The sequence below is a fragment of the Harpia harpyja genome, chromosome 20 (genome assembly GCF_026419915.1).
Source record: "Harpia harpyja isolate bHarHar1 chromosome 20, bHarHar1 primary haplotype, whole genome shotgun sequence".
NCBI lineage: Eukaryota > Metazoa > Chordata > Aves > Accipitriformes > Accipitridae > Harpia > Harpia harpyja.
Genome location: NC_068959.1, coordinates 18,874,235 through 18,896,487, shown reverse-complemented (window position 1 = coordinate 18,896,487; position 22,253 = coordinate 18,874,235). Strand labels below are relative to the sequence as shown.

The window sequence follows — 22,253 nt, the reverse complement described above, 5'->3', positions numbered from 1 at the left end:
GAGCTGGGCCCCCAGGTGCTTTACCCTGCAAGTGATATCTGAACTGAGGTCCCTCAGATCTTACCCAGCAGGATGCAAGACCACAGGCAATGGAAGAGACGGGTGAAAAACAGCACAAGGACTGTCTCCATTTTGTGAATTCTGTTTCCTTGCTCTCCACTCTTTTTTTAAACTTAAATTACTTGGACAATTCAAGTAAAATTCAAGAGAAAATTTAGCTTGACTATGGTGCTTTACCACGCCCCCCACCAGCTCAGTGCTGTTATAACACACATTCATTTATCACAGAGAGCCTCGAGCACTGCTATCTGACTATGTGAAGTTTTCAATTATATAAAATATTTCCCAGATGATGTCAGTTTTCCTCACAGATTTGCCTATCAACCAATTTTGAAAACTAAAACAGAGCAAAACAATAAAGTAACCATGGCACTGATCCTTTTTTTACAGAGCACAGACTTATAGATAGAGAAAATTCAGCTTTCTCCCACATTCAGGAATACCAACTGGCAGAGACACTGTGGCTCTGTCCCCTACTGCAGGCATTTGACTCCATCACAGCAATTTAAATTCCTCAGCCCCAGTTGAGGCAGCATGTCACATGGAGCGAAGAGGGAGCAAGAGCACTGCCACTCCTGGTAGACATGCTGAAGGTTGATTATTTGAGTAGGTTAGCTCAGAATCTCTCACGGAACTGGTGCATATATCTTGGTTTGATGCTTATGATTAAGCTGAAGGCCAGATTTGGGATCAAGAAAGTTCAATTACTGGCAGTATACTCACTCCATGCATTCTTCTTTCTGTGTCACACTATGGTTGCCGTCTCATTTTAATACAGGTCCTTCAGCAACAAGTTTCACAGATCTATAACCCTTTGCACAAGGAATCATCAGCTTTCAATTTTTGGAACCTGACTCCGACTACTTTGCCTGATAGCCCTGAAATCCTGTGTAGAGAGACAGAGCAAATAGTTGATCCCAATGCTTTTTCTACCTGCTACTTGTGATTTTGTAGATCTTCCCTTTCTTATCTCTTTTCCAGGCTGAAGCATCCCACTCTGAGAAGCATGGAAGGCATTGAGCATCCTTTGATGATCCCTTCTCTGCACCTTTCTATTTCCACCACACCCTTTTTGAGACAGCAGCCCAGGACTGCACGTCACATTCAAGATGCCAGCATACTGTTAACTCTTCCAGCAGCATAACTGCGTTCTCTCCCCGTTTCCCTGTTCTTTTCCTAATAAATCCTAATTGGAATTATTGGAGAAATAGGATAGAAACTGTTTTTCAGATCTTTTCAATAATACTAAGGCTAATCCAGTCTATTGGCTAACCCTGGGTAGTTTTCAGGCAGCATATCATATTTTCCTCCTGGACTTTCCTCCTAAAGTAATGGAAATTCATGTAAGACTTCATTCTTCTGCACTAACACATCTAGGAGGGCCACGCCTCTGTACAGGCTGAGATGTTGTGCAAGCTTAGGGACAAACACAAACGAGTTTGAAAGAGCACAGAGCTGTACAGCCTTTACATCCAGACACACTACTGCCACATTACACTACCTGGAATATGCCTGCTACACCACGTGATGCTGTTGGGGTGGAAACCCCCCTAACCTCTGTATAATTCTGCGCTCAGCCTGGACTTCATTGAAGAGCAGGCTTGGGAGTGCATGTCATGGCCCTAGGAAGGTTTGCAAAGCAGGGCTGGCACCAGTACTGCTATAGTTACTCACTACCGGCAGCTTGGAGCTTCCATAGGTGCATACACTCACTGCATGTTACACCCCACTCTGCAGATCCAAGACAGACAAATGCTTAATCTGGTAGCATTACAGGTTGTTGAATTTGAGGTGAGTAAACTCAGGGAGTCTAAGAAGATCCTTTTGAATTGGTGACACAAAAAGCTGGAGAAAGATTCAAGTCTACGACTTATTTATTGATGAGTTCTTTAGATACGTTTTAAGAACAAAAGGGACTTTGACAAGAAATTCTTCCACCGTGAAAAGCCTATAAAGGAAAAAAGGTGTTTTTTTCAAGCCTCTGATCTGCCAGCATCACCTGCTGCTGATGTGTATTCACTAACTACAGAAAAGGACAGAACAAACAAGAGAAATCACTTTATTCTGTGCAAGTCACAGAAGGAGAGCAAGGAGGGCTACTTCAGGTGACAATGAGGCAGTTCCTTAATCATATACCTGTTTGCTATTGAAATTAGGGTGATTAGATCTGAGTTCCTTCCTCCAATACAGAAGAAATCTTGCTGTCTTCTACCCACTATTGGGTAGAAAACCATCAGTGATTTGGGAGGGTTTTGAGCTAAATAAACAAAAATTTGTTGCTTGAAAAGCCCTGAAATTATCTTTTACTCTATGTCTTCATGTCCTGACAACTGTCCTTCCACTGGTTATGTTTAAGTGTCCCAATTAAAACCCAAACCTGGCACTGTGGTCTTGACCTCACCGGGGCCATCCCTTTTCCAGCCTCAGTGTTCAAGGCTTGTTCCACAGCAAGGCGATAAAAAGACCAACTGGACTATCTAAAGCCAGTGGCTGCAGAACCAGACCTTGTGTCTTCATTTACAGACAAAACTTTCCAACTCTGTATGGCAAAATTCCTGGTTAGATGGGTATCCTCAAAACATTCCAAAGCTCCTAATAAAAAAGCTATTGCCTGGTTTCTTTGTCACGAGAAAAGTGGTTACTTTTTCATCTGTTCGTGCCCCTTCTAATCAGCTAGAAATCATTAAAAGAAGAATAATTAATAGATGGTAACAACTACCATAAAAGTATTCTCCCAAAGTTCATGCTTCCTAAAGCTTGTAATTTAATGTACATTAATTAAATAATCTAATATTTATTTATGGTATCTTTTAATCATAGATCAGACCAAGTACCCTACCAACAGCCATTCTTGGGTATAAATTTTCTCCTTGGTCACTTGAGTGCTGCTGCTCCAAGACCCACACTGGGCCTTTGCAGAACTTCAGAGCATTTGACCAAATTGTCATTCTTTTTAAAACTAAGCCTAGCAGAGCACTTAACCATCCTTTCCAGCATAGTGCTACTGGCCAAACGCACTAAGTGAAAATGCATTTCTTTCTCTCATCTTGATAAATACAACTATTATATTCATTAAGAACCATCACTTCACATGCTTAAAGATAGTTTATAAATGTAGGGACTGATCATTATTTCTTTTTACTTTCCACAGTTGCAGAGTCCCTTGGGTCTCTTCCACGCTATATTAATAGCCTGTGTTTAACTAAGAGCCCCAGTCCACCACTAGCAACCCTGAGAATGAAGTTTAAGTCTGCAAAGCACAGGCTGCTGCTGCATGCACCCTCCTCACAGAGGCAAGGTCTCCTGTAGCAGTTTTGGCCATTGTGCCTGATTAAATTTTCTGAATTTCCACATGATCCTTATTGCTTCTGATGCTCCATCTGGAAGCCAAATGAAAGTTTTCATCAAACCTGCAGGAGTGCTGGGGAGAGGCAGTGTTGACACTGATCAACCTGTTTAGCTCTCTATAACTGAGTTGCTTTCAGACACATAAGCTAGTACCAATTCATTTGCACTTAAATGATCACAATTTTGTTTTTATAAGAGTCAAACCATGCTCAAGAGGCCTCATTAGTGCTACAGTACTACTTAATTCAGCTGACTCAAAAGAAATATCTTTTGTGTAAAGAAGCAGGTAAGCTTAGTGTCAGTTTAAATTTCACTGGAGGTAACAAAGATTTACTCATTCAGGAAAATTTCTTGGCAGCATGAAAAAGCATGGTCCTTCACCATAACATTCATAAGGCCTTCCTTTGATGGCAGGGGCTTAGATTTCAGGTAAACACCTCTCATTTCTTTAACCTCTGAATTCTTTCAAAATATCTAACAAGAACAGTGAACATTTTGTTGTATTGTTGTCAAGCATGGAAACAACACCTCATTTTCAAAAAGCTAACTATTGACAGCTTGAGTCATGCATTTGAATCTACCCTCTCAGACTTCTTTTAAAGTACTAAACCACAAAGGAGCTGAATCCACATTAAAAAAAAAAAGAAAGAAAGAAAGAAAATCAAACAAAAGTTCCACTTGCTGTTCTTTCTACTGCTGGAATCAGAAATTAACTTCATTGATTGCTTTCAAAGATGTGCAAGGCAGACAAGCAGAGATCAGCAGCAGAACTGAAGTGGGGCTAAACATAACCTGCCCATGAGACTGTTCTCTGTTAACTTGTCCAGAACATGAAAAGGAGTACTCAGGGCAGGGGGTGGGGGGGCAGGGGGCGTACACATTTTTGCTAAACTAGAGGTATTAAGTTAGCTGACCACAGACAAACTCTAACATATTCTCCTTCAGTTTCCACGATCCAGATTTGCATCTCTAAGCATTCACGCATCCCACGTATTCTGTCGCTCTTACTATGTTCCCCCAGTTTGGAGACATTTTGGGGATTATTAAAGTATCAGAACATTTCTACCTTGCTCATACTGCTTGCTTTAGTCTCCAAAACCCTGATTTGTCACAGATGATTACATCTCATACTACACTTCATTACATATTTGCTATTCACACTAAAGCAAGGTAAGAATGTCTCCAACGGCCCCTTAGTTGAGTTGTCTGTTTTTTGATTTAGTATTAGAAAATCATCCCTTGCAGCTAGAAACCATTTCTCCTAACAGCACAGAACCCCCCTGAATTGAGCAAAAAATCCCATAAAAATCCTAACCTTTTAAATCCACGCACTCAATTCCAAAGAATGTAAATCATTAGAAACATGGTCTAAATGGGTGGTATTGAACTACTAAGCTCAAACCTCTGTCATTGTTGGTCACTTCATCAGTCATCAATTTTACTCTTAAAAATAGTTTCTCATTCTCCTCCCTCCCATTCCATAACTGTTCCCCAAACTTTACTCCTCTGGGGAGTGGAAACTTTCTTCTAATTCCAGCCTATGCCTATTCATGGCCATTTTGTTCCCGTGGCCAATATTGCCTTTTAGTTCAAACAGTTCTCTCTACTGATGTATTTATAGACAGGAGGTATCACATTTTATTTTGTTAAGCTAAACCAAGGCATGATCCACCAGAGGTTCTGCTGGGTTTTGCCATCTCTGTTACCTTGCTTTTGCAGAACCATAGCCAAAGAAATCAGACTAAATGCCTTACATTAATCCAGCTCCAGTCTGACAGCAGCTAGCTCCAAGGTGCAAAATAGACTATTCCGCATAAGGCAGAACGTACCCTTGGGGCAGAGATAACTTCTAAGTTAAAAGTGAACTTTTGGCCCTGGCATCAAGAGATGTTGGAGGATAGCACCCTTTCACAACTGGAAAAGAAAGCTGAAGGCAAACAGAGAGGGGATATTTGGCCAGGCAGCAAAGACACTGGCCTGGTTAGCATGTTCTGCTTCTCTGGAGTAGCAAAGGATGTGAATTTAGTGGAAGCCTCCATCAGTCTGGTACAGAAACAACAGACCTGACCAGTGACACACTGGGAAGAGACTGGGAAGTTTTGGAGGGAGTGGGGAAACAGATTTCAGAGACAAAGAAAGAACAGGAATAAAAGTACTGAGAATTAGGACCCTGGTCAGCCAGGGCACTAGTCCAGAGGCTACCCCAGGCTGCACTGAACTGCCTTTGGTCAAACACCATCCATGCTCATGACCATCGAACTCTCAGCTCCTGTGACCGCAGCCAGGCTGAGCAGGGCTTCATTCTTTCTGTGTCCATTACAAGTGCCTGTAAATGGCTCTGTGATTATCCAGGTGTTGCCTCATGATTAAACAGGACTTGTGCAATCACTGAGAGCAAGCAGTAAGTACAAGCCAGAGAGAGGAAAAATGACTGTATTCCCACAGGGATTTTGAATCTCCAGATGGCACTGTAACATCATCCCAAAAAGCAGACGGTTTGGTACAATAGCAAATATGGTAACAGCTGAGTCAGTTTGCCTGCTGTGCATAATTACTTATCCCATTGAAACCATGATTTACAGGCTACAAATGCTAAAGCTGCCCTTTCATTTCAATTTAAACCTTAGATATTAAAGCTTCATGCATATTGTGTGCATAGCAGCTGGAGAAAACCAGACTGCTTTGTCCTAACAACCTGATAGAAAACAAGATCTTGCTAGCACTGCCAATTAATACCAAGACCTTCAGTGAGGTCTCAGGAAAGGGTTTAAGTCACAAGTTAAATGCACTTGTCTATCATTCTTGCCCTGGGAGGTAATGCCTTTGTACTACCAAAATTGGGAGGGGCAAGGGGTAAATGTCATATCTGCTGGGCGAGCTGCAAGACTACCTCTCTGTTTGGCATTGTAGCTGCTGGCACAGCCAGCTCCTCCTCTCAGCATGGAGCAGTGATCTCCCTCACAGGATTCCTATCAAACACAGTAATACAGAAGGCATTTCAGAGATCTTAGCAAAACACAGCAGTTAAGAACTCTCTTGAGTTTAGTCTCCCACTGCAGGCAGTCATGTCATATTATACCATACATTATCCTGCCAAGCTCTGTCTCAAAAGCCATACGATTTCTTGCTGACTGCCCAAAACACGAAGAGGCTGCAGAATATCAGAATTCAGTGGTTAAAAAACTTCACACGTGAAATGACCTCCTACATGCAGCAAAGTCTGTACAACACATGCGGCAAACAGAAAAATACAGAAAGCTGAGCTGTGCCTTGGCCCTCTTGGGTGAGTGGTGAAATAAAGGATGAAACCACCAGACTCCTTGGAGAAGTCAAGTATACATTAGGGATGTGATTCAATCAAATTTTAAGAATCTGTCAAAAAGAAAGGCCCTTCTCAATGTCCAGCAGGTTTCCCTCAACACTGCCTGTATTTAAGGTAGCTCAGGTTTCTTTTGGCAAGTTTTTACCCAATAGACTTGACTTTCCAAGAGATTTCGGCATTTCACTATGACAGTAGCTGAAATGCTGGAGCTGTCCTGCAACACAACTTAAAAATCACACTGTGTTTATTGAACCACCTCAATACCGATCTATTAATCATCATAAAAATGTCAGCTGGCATTAACCACCTGGGTGACTAAATCCAAGACCCTCAAGCAACCATGTAATGAGTATTCCATTCTTCAAGGGCCATAAAACATCTGCTCCATGTAGCCTCAAAATTCCCTATCTATTTCTATTTATTATGATGAATCCCTAAGAGGCAGCAGCAGGTGACCTAGAAGCTGAGGCTCACAGAGCCACAGACCCCCTACTACCAGGGATAATATGGCTGGAGCAGTGGTGGTTCACAAAGATGAGCACGGTGCTGTTCTGTGCATGCAGTCATGCCAACTGGCATGTTTCCTGCTTTCACCTAAATCTGTAGCCTCTCTCTTCTCTCCTCAGTCTTGATACCCATTTACTTTTGATTTCTTTTTGGCTCCTGCCACTCCACCATTATTCCTTACTTATGCAGGACCTTATAGTGCTAGTGTGCTCTAATAACGTCCTACTACAAGAGCGAGATTTCTCCAGCTAGACAATGGATGAAAAAAACATCCTGGGCAGCTAATCACAAACGTATTTGAACATGAGGAACTGACAGCATGAATTAAATAAGTAACCATAAAAACATTTTCAGGTTATCTTGAAGTACTGGCACAGTTGAGGAAATTGCAGTGTGCTTACTGACATTTGAGCAACAAATTTACTGAGAATATTATGTGCTGAATATTCATCCAAACCCAGTTTTAGGCAGATTACAGTGTCATAAATATTAGATGGAGAGGCAGATTGTGCTCATTTTGCTGCAGTATGGGAGATCTAGCACAAAACTACTAATGTTTAGCAGGGGAATGATACAAAATGCAGCTGAGCAGTTGAGGCTGGTGGGGACATACATATTAGACTCAGTTCACTGCAGAATTGTTCTTACATTTTTAAACCCTCTGTAAAGTACTTGAAGTTCTCTTTTAGTGAAATTGGTTTGTGCTTCAAGCTGTTCCAGTCCTTCGGGTCTATGGCACACTGTAGTCATTTCTAATTCATCTTCAATTTTATCTGAAAGAGAAGACAGGAAAATATTTATTTTGGTTGTTACTTTTGCTCTATTAACATGATGGATAGGACAGACTGGATTTCAAGAGCAACACAGAAAAAAGAAATCATCAACAGAACTGATCTGTGTAACTGTTTTCAACCTCTTGAAAGCAAAATAAAAGCCATATGAGTAAAGCAATAGCTCGCATTTCTTACTGGGCTGCCAATTAGCTCCCCATTCACAAAGCCAAAACTGGTGGTGAGAACAGAAGGGCAGGCAGCAGATACGTTACTCCAAAAGGCAACATCAGATATTTCTTATCTAAATATTGAAACAGCATGGAGGAATAGGCCTTTCAAAGTACTAGCTTTAAAGAAAGCTGTGCAAATATAAGTAAGAGAGCAGACATGCTTAAGCATATTAGACAATGACATTATACTGAGGGTAAACAGTGAGGGAAACTCTTCTGTGTGCTAACCAAAAAGCTTGCTGTATAGACACTAAAGGTCACTTTAATCTAGAAGAAATTCAAGTTATGTCCACAGTCACTGAATCTGGAATGAATCCAGCCTGCGTTTGCATGGACTTTTTGGGGAAACAGGTAAGAAATGGAAAATACTTATGTGCATTTTATTCAAGAGCATGTTCCCCCACAAGGAAGAAATATACTCGAGACATATCACATCCTGTATTACTGTAATCTCACCTCTTTTCTGATGCATGTTTTTACCTGTCAAGACCATTTACCCAGCAGTGTAGGTAATGCCCAAATATATGCAGATGCTTAGTGTATGTCAGTTTGAGATTCTCTGAATTTCAAGGACCAGATGCAGGTTTCAGCTGACATGAAAAACCTATCTACATCCAAAAGTTGCTTGGCATAAAAGCTAACACTCTGCTTATTATCAAAACTGTACAATTTATGCCCTGTAAAAATGGTTTAGGTTATTTAGGTCAAGTATAATATAGTAACTTCTGCTGAAAGACAAGGATTTCATGAGAAATGTGCAAGGAAATAGAGTCACTCTGAATAGAGGAAAGGCATGAATTCAGGGCAGACTGGCTCAGTGAAACAACAGACCAGACTAAAGCTGTATTTTCATAAGTTAATTCTGTACATATATATGAACATTATCACACATCAGTGAGTGATAATGGTTAATTAACATTGGTTCATTGTTTCAGTATTTCAGTTTGAAATATTGGTGAATTCAGCCATCCTCCTAATCCACGGTGTCTGGAGCTTCACAGTCAGGGCTTGAACAGTGAAAATACATGCCTAAATACTGTGCTCAAGGTCCCTTGCACAGCAAGGAAATAAAGGTAAGAGACTGTAATAGCATGGGACAGGAGAGCATCACAACCATTTATGATGCAGAAAAATTTACTGAACACTGATAAGTGGCCAGAAGAGGCCTGAAGGAGACAACTTCTACAGAGAGGGAAAATGAAGAGTCTAGAAATTATAGCTCCTATTAGAAGAAAGGAGATGCAAAAAGATGTCTGCTGCAGGAAAAACAACAGATAATGAGACATAAGGGGGAAAAGCCATTTTCTTTGAAAGAGAACACATGCCACAAAATGAAGGAATACAGAAGAAAGAGAGAGAGAAAGAAAGAGAGAGAGAGAGAGAGGGGTAGGGAAGAAATTCCTTAAAATGAGGGAAGGAGAATGAATGGTTGAAAAAAGGAGAGGAAAGCCATTTAGAAGGGAGCCAGGTTAGGGACACTCATCACTAATCCATACATTGTACAGGAAATAACTTTTTGTTTACCTTTGGTTAACCTTAAGTTACCTAAAACCCTTTACATAATGCACATAACCCCAGGTTCCTCTCCTCCATTTCCCCGCTGTCCCCCAATGCAATAAGCAGTTTACACATGACCTTGACAGTCATTTCGTTTTTCTACAGGAAGCCATGCATTTTGTGCTGTGCAGTATATAAGGAAGTTAGGCTTTGAGCCTTTCCCTGCTCTGTAACCAGTTAAACATGCCCAGCTTTTCACTGTAATTTCCAGTTGAGTCACTCGAAAGTTCTTTACAACTTCAGTCAATGTAAAATAAAAGTGTAAAATACTGTCCATCTAGTCTTTATATCCTATAACATAATTCCCAGAGACATCCTATCATATAATGCCCAGAGAAGCTGTGGATGCCCCATGCCTGGAAGCGTTCAAGGCCAGGTTGGATGAGGCTTTGAGCAACTTGGTCTAGAGGAAGGTGTCCCTGCCCATGGCAGGGGGGTTGGAACTAGATGATCTTTGAGGTCCCTTCCAACCCAAACCATTCTGTAATTCAACAGACTGGGGGGGGGGGGGGAAGAATCTATGCAACCTCACGACCTCATGCAAGTGATGAGGCTAATGAGGGAAGCCAGCCTGTTGGATTATTCTCATACTTGGTTTTATTTACACTCCTACAATGTGGAGGTTCACATGGTTTCTACAGAGGCAGGAAAGATCCAGCTGAGAAAAGTCACACTCTTTGCAAAAGCATTTTGATATGACTAATTTTTTTGTGGGTATTCTATTTGCCATGTAATTTCCCCACCTCCTTCTTGAACAACCAGTTTTCCAAAACACTTATTTGAATTTGTGTTCATATTCTAAAAAACAAATAATTAAAGAAAAAGGTCTTGCTCATGGAAAACTTGTTCTATAGCTCCGTGATAGCTTTAAACAAAATCTGAAGAATTACAGCTCAAAACTTGTAAGTCTTTGGTTTATCCAGATCTCCTTTATATGAGCAGACCCAAAATTACGGTCTTAGAATTATTTTTTCAAAATATTCTTGAATAACATATTACTTGGTGAACACTGTAATATAATAATGATATATTGTCTTTTGACAATACTGGCCTCACTCGGTGAATCGTTATTTCATAAGAGTGCAATTCATCTTCTTCAGCTTGTCCTGCAAGAATAGGTTTTTCCAGCAATCAGTTCATGAGCTTTGGTCCCATAGGGCAGATATTTCTATGTTAAAAATAAGCCAGATTATTGTTGTAGATTTGATTCTATTTCCCATGCTGAGAAATGTGGCTCTTTTCCTTATAACAAACTGCAGAAAGGAAATTATGAAAAATTCACCCCTTTCAAAGGGATGCTCTATTTTTTCCTTCCGTTCTCTATTCCAGAACCAGCATTAATCTCTGCCTTTGAAGAGGATCTGATGGTTCCCTGTGGGTTAATCCTTTCATCTGCTTCCTCTTCCTTTCCCAAGGGGAGTATTTTGAAACTTAGCAAAAAAACTTGTGAAGCTTTAGATCTGGCCAAGGGGGTACTCAAAATGACACCAAACCAACAATTTTCCAGTAAACACACTTTAAAAATGGTAGAAATTGTTACTTCAGTGGAACATGCCCCAGTGCAACAGAGCAGTCCTGGGCGTTTCTTGGAGCCTCAGAGCAGAAAATAAATACAAGAAAGACTTAAGTCATTTTGTCTATCACTTGCCAACAAAGAGCTATTTTCCATAGTGTTTCATGATACTATCTGTTTTAAAAGATAACCCCTATTTTAGGAGTAACTACTTCACATTAATATGCCTCACAGGTCAAGCATTCCTTCCTTTGTGTTCATTCAGTATTTACATTTAAACTTTTCTTAGTTGTCATCCCATATTCAAATATTTCCCTTCAGCAACATCTCTGCTCATCCCTCCTCCCTCCCTGGCAGAAGTCCACGGTGGGCATAGCACAGACCTCAGAGCAGGGGAGGACCTGTAGCTGGAGACCTAAGGACACAAACTGCTCTTCTGTGCAAATCAGTCGTTTCCAACTCAATAGTCCCCACCCTCCACAAAGATTTTTTTTTTTTCATTCTTGGTTTCCTTTCAGTGTTTTCTCTTAAGTCAGATCTTTTAAACCTTTTTCTTCCATTCTCTGACACCCTATAAATTAACAACAGTAACCTCAGTGGCAAAAAAGGAGATTGTCGCTTCCTCATCTGCCCTTGTCTTTTGTCATGATGTATATTGTATTTCCTCTTATTTACATTTTCATTATCACACTGTCTCAGTCCCTCCTAGCTCTTCAGGGATGTCACTGTATGAAATACGAGCCCTTGCATTTATAAGGACGGCAATTTTATTAAACTGAAGCTCACTTTATGGTGGTGAGTACAAGCAAAAGTGTATATACATAGATATACACATGCAAATTTAAAGTTTTGTTAGGAAAGCATTAAGATATTTTATCTAATATCATGTTCTTCCTCAGTTTTGCCTTGTTTACAGCTTGCTGAACACCCCAAGAGATTTGAGCATGGGAAGCAGGCATGCCACTGATTTAAAGTTAATCATCTTCTCCTTCAATTTGCAAGTGCATGAACAGACCTAGGGACTGACTGCAGACACTGCTAGGGATGCATGTGGTCACCTCCCCAGCTCAGGTGACACGTCTGACCAGCCACTCTTGCTTACAGCATCCCTTTCAAGCTGAAACTAGGTCCCTGCCCTGCTCCATGGAGACACTCACCTCAGGGTCTGGGTACTATACAGCTGGTTAGTGAGAACTTGAACCTTAGCAAATAGGTCCAGATTTAATATTCTGGATTTCAAAGCATAATTTTTTTGTTGTTGTTGGGTTATCTGTGCTTACCAATTAGGTGGACTCAGTAACTAAAGCAGGAGGTTTCTCCTGCCTGCAGGTACTGATAAATGGTAATTTTTTTCTCTGTGGTTTTTTTTTTTAGCTCCAGCACTTTTTGAAATCATCCCTGGATTAATCCCTTCCATGCCAGATGGCTGCAGTGAGTTGTCCTAGGCTTAAGATTGCCTGCACTGCTTAGCCGGTACAGAACATGCTTGTGCATTTGCTTAGCTGTTTGTCTTGCAATGTGTTTAAAACTGGAGGAATGGGAAGTAGCACTTTTTGATTTAGAATTTGTCTCTGGCCATATTTTTGTGGCTGCTTTAATAGCAGGGTATGAAGCCTGGGTCTGGCAGAAGTGCCTGTGGTAATCTTACTCCAAAATAGGCCCAGGTTATAATAATACTTAATTTTGCATTTTTGTACAAAATGTCACCTCTATTTGCTTAGCCTTAGGATAGGCACATTTTGTGTATCAGACAAAATAAATAGTGGCTTCACTTTACAAAGAAAAATAATCCTGACATAGTTGCATGTACATACATATTTTATGGATTGTTGCTAATGAAAGATATTGTATTTCATTTCTCTGCTGCTTGCTCAAGAGCAGAGAATGAATTTTCATTAGAGTAGATCAATATTTTAACTGAATACACTTTGGAAATTAACGAGGCTTGGTTTATATATCATTTCATATTCGTTCTAATTTTACCTTTTGTTATCTTTACAATTTGAAGATTTCCATACTTAGACTGCCTGCAAATGGCCCTGTCTTTCACTGCTGTAAACTTTGCTGAATAGAATTTGCATTTCTCCAAGTGATAAACTGGAGTAATTTAAACCTATTCATGTAAAAGCTGTCTTGTACATCTACATGCCTACGGACAAAATTGTTTCATCATGGAGGAAACCAGATTTTCAACCACAGCTGACTACTGCTCTCCATCACAGAACCAGGCAGAGGGACTCAATCCTTCCCTTACCCATTGTATAGACAAGAAATCTATTGATTTTGAAGGAAAATGACCTGCTCCAATATTTCACTTTTCCAGATCTTTCTGTTCCGTTGGACACAGGCACATTTATCTGCTATGGTATGGAAAACATTGCTTCATCGTCAATTTATCTTAAAAATGCACAGGTAATGTAATGCACAACCAAGACAGCTACATGAACTAAGGCACTGCCCAAGCCCAATTTCTAAATGTGTAGAGACTCAGTCAGTAACTTGCCAGCACTAGCAGCCGAGGGCAGACGACATGCTGCTGTCAGCACTGAAGTCGAGTCCTAAAATCCTCTGTTGACAGCACATCTTCTAGTATTTGCTTTAGTGACCTATTTCCATACAAAAATGCCTAATCAACATTCTTCAGATCCAACAATCCTTTCCTCATAAGCAGAGCAGATTAAATTGGTCACACACAATGCCACAGTTGTATTTGTGTACTATAAAATAGGAAACAATTGTATGCTATTTACCAGCTGCTTTCTTGGCTCTGGTTTTGAACTGCCATTGAGCCCAAATTTATTAACCTGCCTGTCCTTCGTCTCACTGGCAGCTGCCTCTACACAAGCAACATCTTGCACAAAAGCACAGGGTTGGTTGCACTGGGCCAAACTCCCTTGTGAAACACAAGAAACACCAAACACCTTTCCCACAGTGGCCACCTAAAATACCACAGCATTTCCAGCCCTCCAACCTATGTGCCTGGGAAACAAGCAATAGCAATGTCTCATAACATCGTTAGGGCTGGCTAAGGACAACCCAAGGCCTAAAACACAGTTTAAAGGGAGGGTGTAAATGATGATTTAATAAAGATGCAAATGACCCTGTCCACTGTTTCCCAAGGCTGCAAGGTGAAATCATGTAATGCCAGGCTCCATGGCTAATGGGAGGATTTTGAAAACATGTTGCTTATAATAAATTCACTTTTTGTTAAAGAAAAAAAATCAAGACGTAAAATACAGCTAATGTGCCAGTGTTAATTTTAAAGCAGACAAGCATTAGATGAAATGGGTAATTTTACAAATATAGCAGAAGGGGATTAAATTATGTGCAAGAATTATTAGACTGCTTGTTATTTTTATTAAAAAACCATTAGCTATATTTTAGGAGCAAGGACCTGAAGAAAAAATTAACTCTAGTTTATCCACAACATCTTTGAAATTAATCTCCAGACAGAATACCTGCTTGGGCAAATCTCGCAGGAAATGGATCCTGCCTGTGGGAAACCAATTGCAAATATTTGAAAATTTCATGAAGAGAAATAACTAAAGGCCTGAGTCCATAAATGCTCATTACGGAAGAAAGTTACAGGAATGGGAGTCAAGCAAGAGCTGTATTACTGATGCAGACCCCACACATTGGCTTCAGCGTTCCCTCCCACTGGTGTAAGCAGGAGCTGTAGGAAACACTGCTTTTGTGAAGTCCTTTGAGGTCTGTGGTTCCAGATCCCTGGAGCAAAGGCAGCTACCAAGTACAGCTCCACTATCCGGAAAAGTCAAAATATGTCTGTGCATTTCCATGTGCTTCCACCAAGACAAAATCTAAGTGTTAGCCTTTAAGCGACCCCATCTGGCAAACACTTGCAAATCAACAAGGCTAGCGTGGCAGAATGACAGCTCAGCTAGAACTTAAAAATATGTATATGCACATCTATGAATCCTAAAAAAGGGTTAAGTAAAATCTGCTCATGGCAAATATCAATAAAAAATGGTACTAAGATACCTACCGATGTATCAAATATTAAACACATTTAATTAAAATTGAAGTCCTTTATTAATAAATTAGTAGTAGTAGTAGTATTGCCTGGCTGGAGAGATCAATTTCCAAACCAAAGGGACTCTCTCCAGCCAATAAAACAAAAAGGAACTGATGTCTCCTTATCCTCTCCCTTTTCGTGGTATGATTTTTTTGACTCCCTCAGGTCCATTTTCACCACTAAATCAGCAACACCAAATTTATTACACAAACAGTCAAGCTTAGCAAGGCTGCTCTGCCTGTGTGAACCTGCAACACCACCAGCTGCACGGAAAAGCTACATGAAAACACAACAGTGTATAAAATTCTGAGACTGAATAAAAAAAATAGAATTTTAAGATTTATTTGCTAATCCTTGCAATGATCTATGCAAAATGTCATGTATACATACTTTCCTCTGCCTCTATACTCCTTTAATTAGTTTCACGGTTGTACACAAGGAAGGTAGAACAAGGTTATACTCTGAAAAAGGAGGTGCAGGAATAGTCAGAGGCCACAAGTACCTCCAAAATGTCTGTCTGGCACACTACTAAGACCAGGTACAATGATTTGAACATGAACTACACAATGTCAAATGTGACTGTAAATGTTTCTGCAGAGACCATATTAAGTCTACTCATCATTAGAAATAGCTTTACTCTGGCCATTCCCAGGGTAGGAGACGGCAGGGTGTCCTTCCAGTGCACTAGACCTTACCTGGGACAGCACTTTCTTTTCAATTTTCCTTGCACATTCCCATCTATCTGTAGCAACATTTATAAGGGAAGCAACTTGTCAAACCAGGCGGAAAACCACTGAAAGCTTGCTGGGTGCTTTGCTGCTTTTCCACGTGGATGCTGCAAAACATGCTTTTGGGACAAGTGTTTTCCTCCAAGCAGCTGTTCAAGGTGAATTTCAAAAAGCTCCCTAGAAAGGTTAGAAAATCACTTCCCTCTGATGATTTTTGGAAAATTCCCACTAATACCATTTCAAAACTTTAAGTAGAGAGTACCTGAACTGCTAAGTACTTGACTTAGCACATCATGCAGTAAAGCACTGCACACAGTAGAGGCTGAGTAAAAGCTGGGACTGCCTTCATCAGAGGGGACTTGGCTGCTCCCCAGGCTGCAGCCTTACCCGGGAACTGGGCAATTTTCAAGCAGCTTTAATTTTGTTTGCTGCCAGCATGGAAAGTGAGAATAAACTCAGCCAGGGGGAACCTGTTTCCTAGCTTAAGAAAACTTTTGCTACAAAAATTATATGACCAATAGAGTCAAACTGGTTTAAATTTTACCTCTCTGATACACGTAAAACCATCGAGCAGGGTCTAGGAAAAAGTAAGAAAAAAATTTAACGAAAAGGAAGTGACAACCATACACAGCTTTGTCTTTTGTTAATTTTAAGGTGACATTGGATGTGTTCTGCAAGTGCCATAGGGTCCCCTTTCCCAGCGACTGTAGGATTGTTTCCAGGCGGTTCTTTTTTGGTTTTTTGTTTTTTTTTCTTCCCTGAATTGCCTCTTTCCCTTAGCCCAAGGGGCAGGAAAGGAAGTCAGAGCTTGCTGTCCCTTGCATGACGATGAAACTTGGGGCAGCATATGAAGGGAAACATGCACACAGTCATGCACCCATGCAAACATCCATGCATACAGCAAGACAGCAATGCAGCAGTCATCCTAGCAACTCTGATAAGGGGTAAGGAGGACTTTGCATGCAATTTTTTAAGTCTGCTGAGGGGCAACAAGAGCAGCCCACAGCCTTCTGCTTCCTCTCCACAGCTTAGCTCTTTGACAGCTGTAGGAATAAAAAAAGTGATTAGTAAGAGTGAAGAAGTCTCAGGAGGTCTGGAAGACAAACTGGTGCTCTTTGCAGTCAATTCACTTGCAACATGGTAATTTTGTACTATCGTCATGTCCCCAGGAGAAAAATTTCATTAGCAAATTAGGTTATAAGTAAAAAAAAAACCAAAAAAACCCCCCAAACCAAAAAAACTCAAAAACCCACCCCCCCCCCAAAACCTATTCAAAAAGCTACATATATGGCTTCCCATGGCATCAGTTTCTTTTTACTGGAGAAGTGGGTACACAGTACGATCTGCAATAACCTGCAAAAGGCACAAGAGTTTTGGTCAGAGTATTACTACTGGCAGCTCCCCAGCCCTACCTTCAGCCTGGGCAGCTCCTGCCCTCAGTCCATCTGGCATCTATTTCCTTCATTTTCACGTAGTCTGTGCCTCCAGCTGCTCAAGCCTTCCTAAACACCCTCTCACCACACCATCAGTTCAACAGTATCTCACCTCCTGCTGCTGCTGCCCGGGAAGCACCAGCAAGCCCACCTGGTTTCCTCTCACACACCAGCCAGCGCATTTTGTCCCACAGATGGTGCATCTATATGCCCCCAATGGACACTAGGATCAAGTAGGCACCAAAACTGAGCAATTCTCACTGCTGCATGTTTCTCCATAGAGGGAGTTACAGGAAAAGTAGTGTATGAAGATGGTCTAAGCTCACACTGCACATGCTGCACCAGTCATTGCTTTTCTCTGGGTAGACAGAGAATGCCAAGACCTCATTTCTCCACCTTCCAGCAGCCCATCTCTGCAAAACCTTGCAGTGCCCCTGAGCAGGCTATGACCAACTCAGAGCCTGTACCTGAAATCCTAGGGCTGAGAAATTCTACCATGAATTTTTTAAAGCCATTTAAATAATCCTCATGCTCAATACTTCCCCATTAAATAAAAAAAAAAAAAAAAACAAACATGTTTAGAAGTGAGCATGCATTTTCCTTCTGGCACATTTGAGAAGGAGGCTTACACACATTACAACAGCATTAAGCTGTTGGAGGGGTTGAACCTCCTTTCATTATTCTCACCCTGAGCTTTTTACTTTCAGCTTGCTCTTGATAGATGCATAACTAAATGAAATAAAAAAAGTCTTCAGGGCAGGATGTTAAACTGGTACAGGAATGGAGAGTATTTACTCTCCATTGGAGAATTTGATAAACTATCTGGCCACAGACATAACTGGCAGAAGTAAATATTAGAACATGGCTTCCCGATAGCATGACCTACACAATGAGAAAAGGTCTGGTCAGATAGTATTGCTGAGTCATGGTGCTTGGCCTTGCTAACTCTGCTGCAGCTGTTCTTGGCCCAAGGAAGGAACAATTGAAAGAAAAAACCAAGACCAACACAAGAAAACCACAGTGGATGCTCCAGTTGGCTGCTGCAGCACAAGAGCAATGGTGATACTGAGGACAATTACATGAGCTGATCAATAACAGATTTGAATCCTGAATGACTGACTACTCACACAGCGATATCCTGCACAGATTAGCGACTACAGATACCTTCACACTTTCCCCTTTTGAACTGAAACTTCAAGAATACTTCCAAGAGAAGCTGGTCTGAAGAGCAAAGAGCCTACAAACAACCATGGATTTAAATCATACACACAGACCACAACACATACTAGAGACAGAGCAGTAAATACCAGCAGTTTTACTGAAAGCATATAAAAACAATTAGTAAAATTTAATAAACTCCACTGTACCACATGCAGTATAATCACATGACTTTTTAACCTTCTTGATCCACCGAGATAGGTTTGCAATAAATAAAGAGAATGAGCAGGTTGTTTAAAGTGGCCCTTAATCTCTGCTGAAGCAAAAGGTGTTGAACCATTAGCCATGAAATCACCCACTGTCAGGGAAATCCCACTTTGCTGGGTAACCTGAGGACAGGAAAAAAAAATATCTCCCACTTCAAGTCTAATAAGTATAGTTCTAAATTTGCATGTTAACACTAGCTGCAAACTAACTTCCATTGATAAGAACAAAGAAATGTAAATGCAGTCATTACAGAAAGCATGATAATAGTGTCCTGATTTAGTAAATTAAATCAATGAATAAAAAGACCTAGAGGACACATAGATATTAGGCTTGAAAAGATGAAGATGCATCAGAGATGATTAACAGATAGCAGGAAGACAATAGATGTGCTGCAAAAAAAGAGAAAGATTATCTATTTTTCTGTATTAGGTAGCCTTGTGGGTTATCAAAACTTTAGACTGTAGACAATACCTTCTGCATATAAACAATGTTTTCTTTTCCTCTTTACAGAGATAGGGAACAAAGCCCTTAAAAAAAGAGAAATGGAAAAAAGCTTCTTGTAACAATATGTTTTTCTTCATTGTATGCATAGAGTCAGCTTTCATCAAGGGTTCAATTGAAAACTAATTCCCTTCCAGATTATTAAAACTATAACTAAGAGTTTTTTATTTAACACTGAATTGCTCTTTTTTGAAAAATAACACTTCCAGTAAGCTCAACAGAAAACTTCTTAATTGTCATCTCGAATTCATATGCTTATGTCTACTTAGCATATTGAATAGTACAAATAGGAGAAACTACAATGTTGTTACCACCACTTGTAAAACCTCTTCCTAAAACACGCATCAGCAGTTACTGAGGACTTGATTATTTGTCGTCTCTTCCAAGATGATTCTTATGATTTTTTACTTCCCCCCCCCCAAAAAAACCCTCCAGGTTGTGGATTACTCTCTGGGCAGTGAAATAGAGCAATTTCTGAGCAAATATGGATCAATGGAAAGGGAAAGAAATTGGCAGAAACTCAGTTCATCATATTCAGCATTATTTCTAAAACGTTAGTTGTTTGTTCACAAACAGCAGGTAATGCCATAACCAAACCATCAGGGCTGTGTGCAAGGAATGGGACTGTCCACCTGCACCTGACCACGGTGAGCTGCAACAGAACTGTAGTAGCAAAGCTGATATAAGACTCTACTTAAACCATATAAATCCAGTTGCATTTTTCAATGTAATTTGACTTCAAATATTTTCTTTCCTTCATAGCCTAAAGAAAGATGAATGAAAACCAGACACAAACCTTGCAGGTACTAAAATAAGATGTGGGAAGTGGTGATAGAAAAATGGAGAAAACAAAGATTGAATTCACAGCCACATAATCCTATTTCAGCAGTGGCATGTTAATAAGATGCTTACATTTCCCCTGTGACACCTGCATGGCAACATTTTTTATTTGTGCCCATGCTGAATCCTCTAAAAGTTCAGAAACTATCTGAACAACAGTGAATTTTATGTCGTTCCAATTGTGCTGGCCAAGAAGCCATTACACACCCCAACATTAGTGTTTGACTTTGTTCCTATTATCTGAGAACATAAACATGGAAGACAGTATTTATTTCAATGCAAAACCCAATCCTGTTGTAGAGCAGAGTGCTGGTACAAGGTAAAAAGAAGATATCTTCCTTTTTGTCTTACTTTTAGCAAACCAAAGTACTAGAGCGCTGTAGGGTGTGACGGGACATTGAGCTGGCCAGAGGTACATCTGCTGAGGTCTTTTGTTTATCAAGACGACACTCAAAATCAGAAGGCAGGTTTTTTAGACTTTGAACCAGATTAATTGTTTAATAGAATGAATTTAAAGGAACTCAACAGAACAGATATAAAATGGCTTTATGCACAAATCCCTCACCGCCTCACATACTGAGGGGATGGGGCCTTAGCTCCAGGATTGTTTTCAGGCAGCTCCATTGTTTTCTCAGTTACAGGAGCCCCAACACAACCTCCCTGCCCTCAGGGAGAAATAAATTTGTTTCATAAACATAATAAAGCCAGTGGAAAAACTACCGTCCTGCAGTTGTATCACATCTGTTACGGAGGTGGCAAATAAAAGCCTCCAACAGGAGCTTCTTTGCCCTTGGCAAGCTCTAGTTAGATCAGTTGGAAAACTTCCTCAAATTATGTGATCTGCTGCTTCTCCGAGTAGTTGGGGGGAGGGGCGAATTAAAAAATAAAGATCTCAGTACCTGCCCGGTGACGGTGGAGAGCAAGCTGCATGCTTGCTGCAGCACTGGATACAGTAAAGGCTCCACTCGCCACGTGCTCCCAGGCAGAGCCGCTCCAGCTCCTACACCCCACAGAGAGAAGCCTGTTTTTCTACAGACCTGAGGGGCAGTACTTTCATGTCTGCTGAAGGTACCACTGGCTGGTAACATCGAGCTGGACACAGCCCCCTGCTTAAACCAAACACTGCCCTACCCTTCCTCCTGACTTCTATAAAGAGACCGTAGGATGAACAGCTTGCCTTTTTTTTTTTTTTGTACACCTCAATCTTACTCACTTTTGAGTGGTCTCATGAGTAACATGGTATGAGCACATTCCATTTCTCAACGTTACTCCTTACTGTTTAAAAAGCTACATTTCCCTACATTGTCATAACACAGCAACTTACACCACAAATAAAGCTTCATGTTACACTACCCACACTGCAAAGTGAGAAGCATATTCTTGATTATTTTTGTGCTTTGTAAGAAACATAGTACATCACTAAGCATTGAAACAAGATATTGAAATGCCATTTGGTAAAACACCAATTCCCAACTGAAAAGAAATAAAAAATGAAAAATATTTGCATACTAACTTTTTATATAGTTGAATAATTTTTGTATGGTTTGTTAAACAAATATCTTTCCTGCAATACATATATTTTACAGGCCATAGAACCTGGAAGCACTTTCCATTTTACTCTGTTAATATGAAATTGTGAATACATTCAGTATCGCTTCTTCCATTTAACTTCAAACATCTCTGCACAAAAGACAGCTCAGGCTGACAAACAGTTACCTTCTGAGAGCAATTCTATTTTGTGTGTTTTGTTGGGATATTAAAGGCTATCTCCCACAAGGACATACAATCATAGTTCAATAGATGGGTATATAGCTTGCACTCTCTTAGGTCGGTAGTAGTTTGGACACAGGTCTAGGTAGTGTCTAATGAGTTAAGAGATGTGCTCATTCACACAGTAAAACCCTGGAACATCTCCTTGAACACTTTTTCTGGCAGGTAACCTGACTGGGGTGTACCGAGGGGCACAGATGCCATGTGCAGAAC

At 40.5% G+C, this 22,253-nt stretch overlaps 1 protein-coding gene across 7 annotated transcripts in view; it reads right to left on the bottom strand.

Moving 5' to 3' along the window:
• Positions 1–22,253, bottom strand: part of KCNIP1 (potassium voltage-gated channel interacting protein 1) — a 475,234-nt gene that overhangs the window by 14,957 nt on the left and 438,024 nt on the right. For all 7 annotated transcript variants that reach the window (XM_052772081.1, XM_052772083.1, XM_052772082.1 and 4 more), the window contains one exon: positions 7,886–8,010. In XM_052772081.1, coding sequence (XP_052628041.1) covers positions 7,886–8,010 — 125 coding nt within the window. The remainder of the gene's footprint in view (positions 1–7,885; positions 8,011–22,253) is intronic.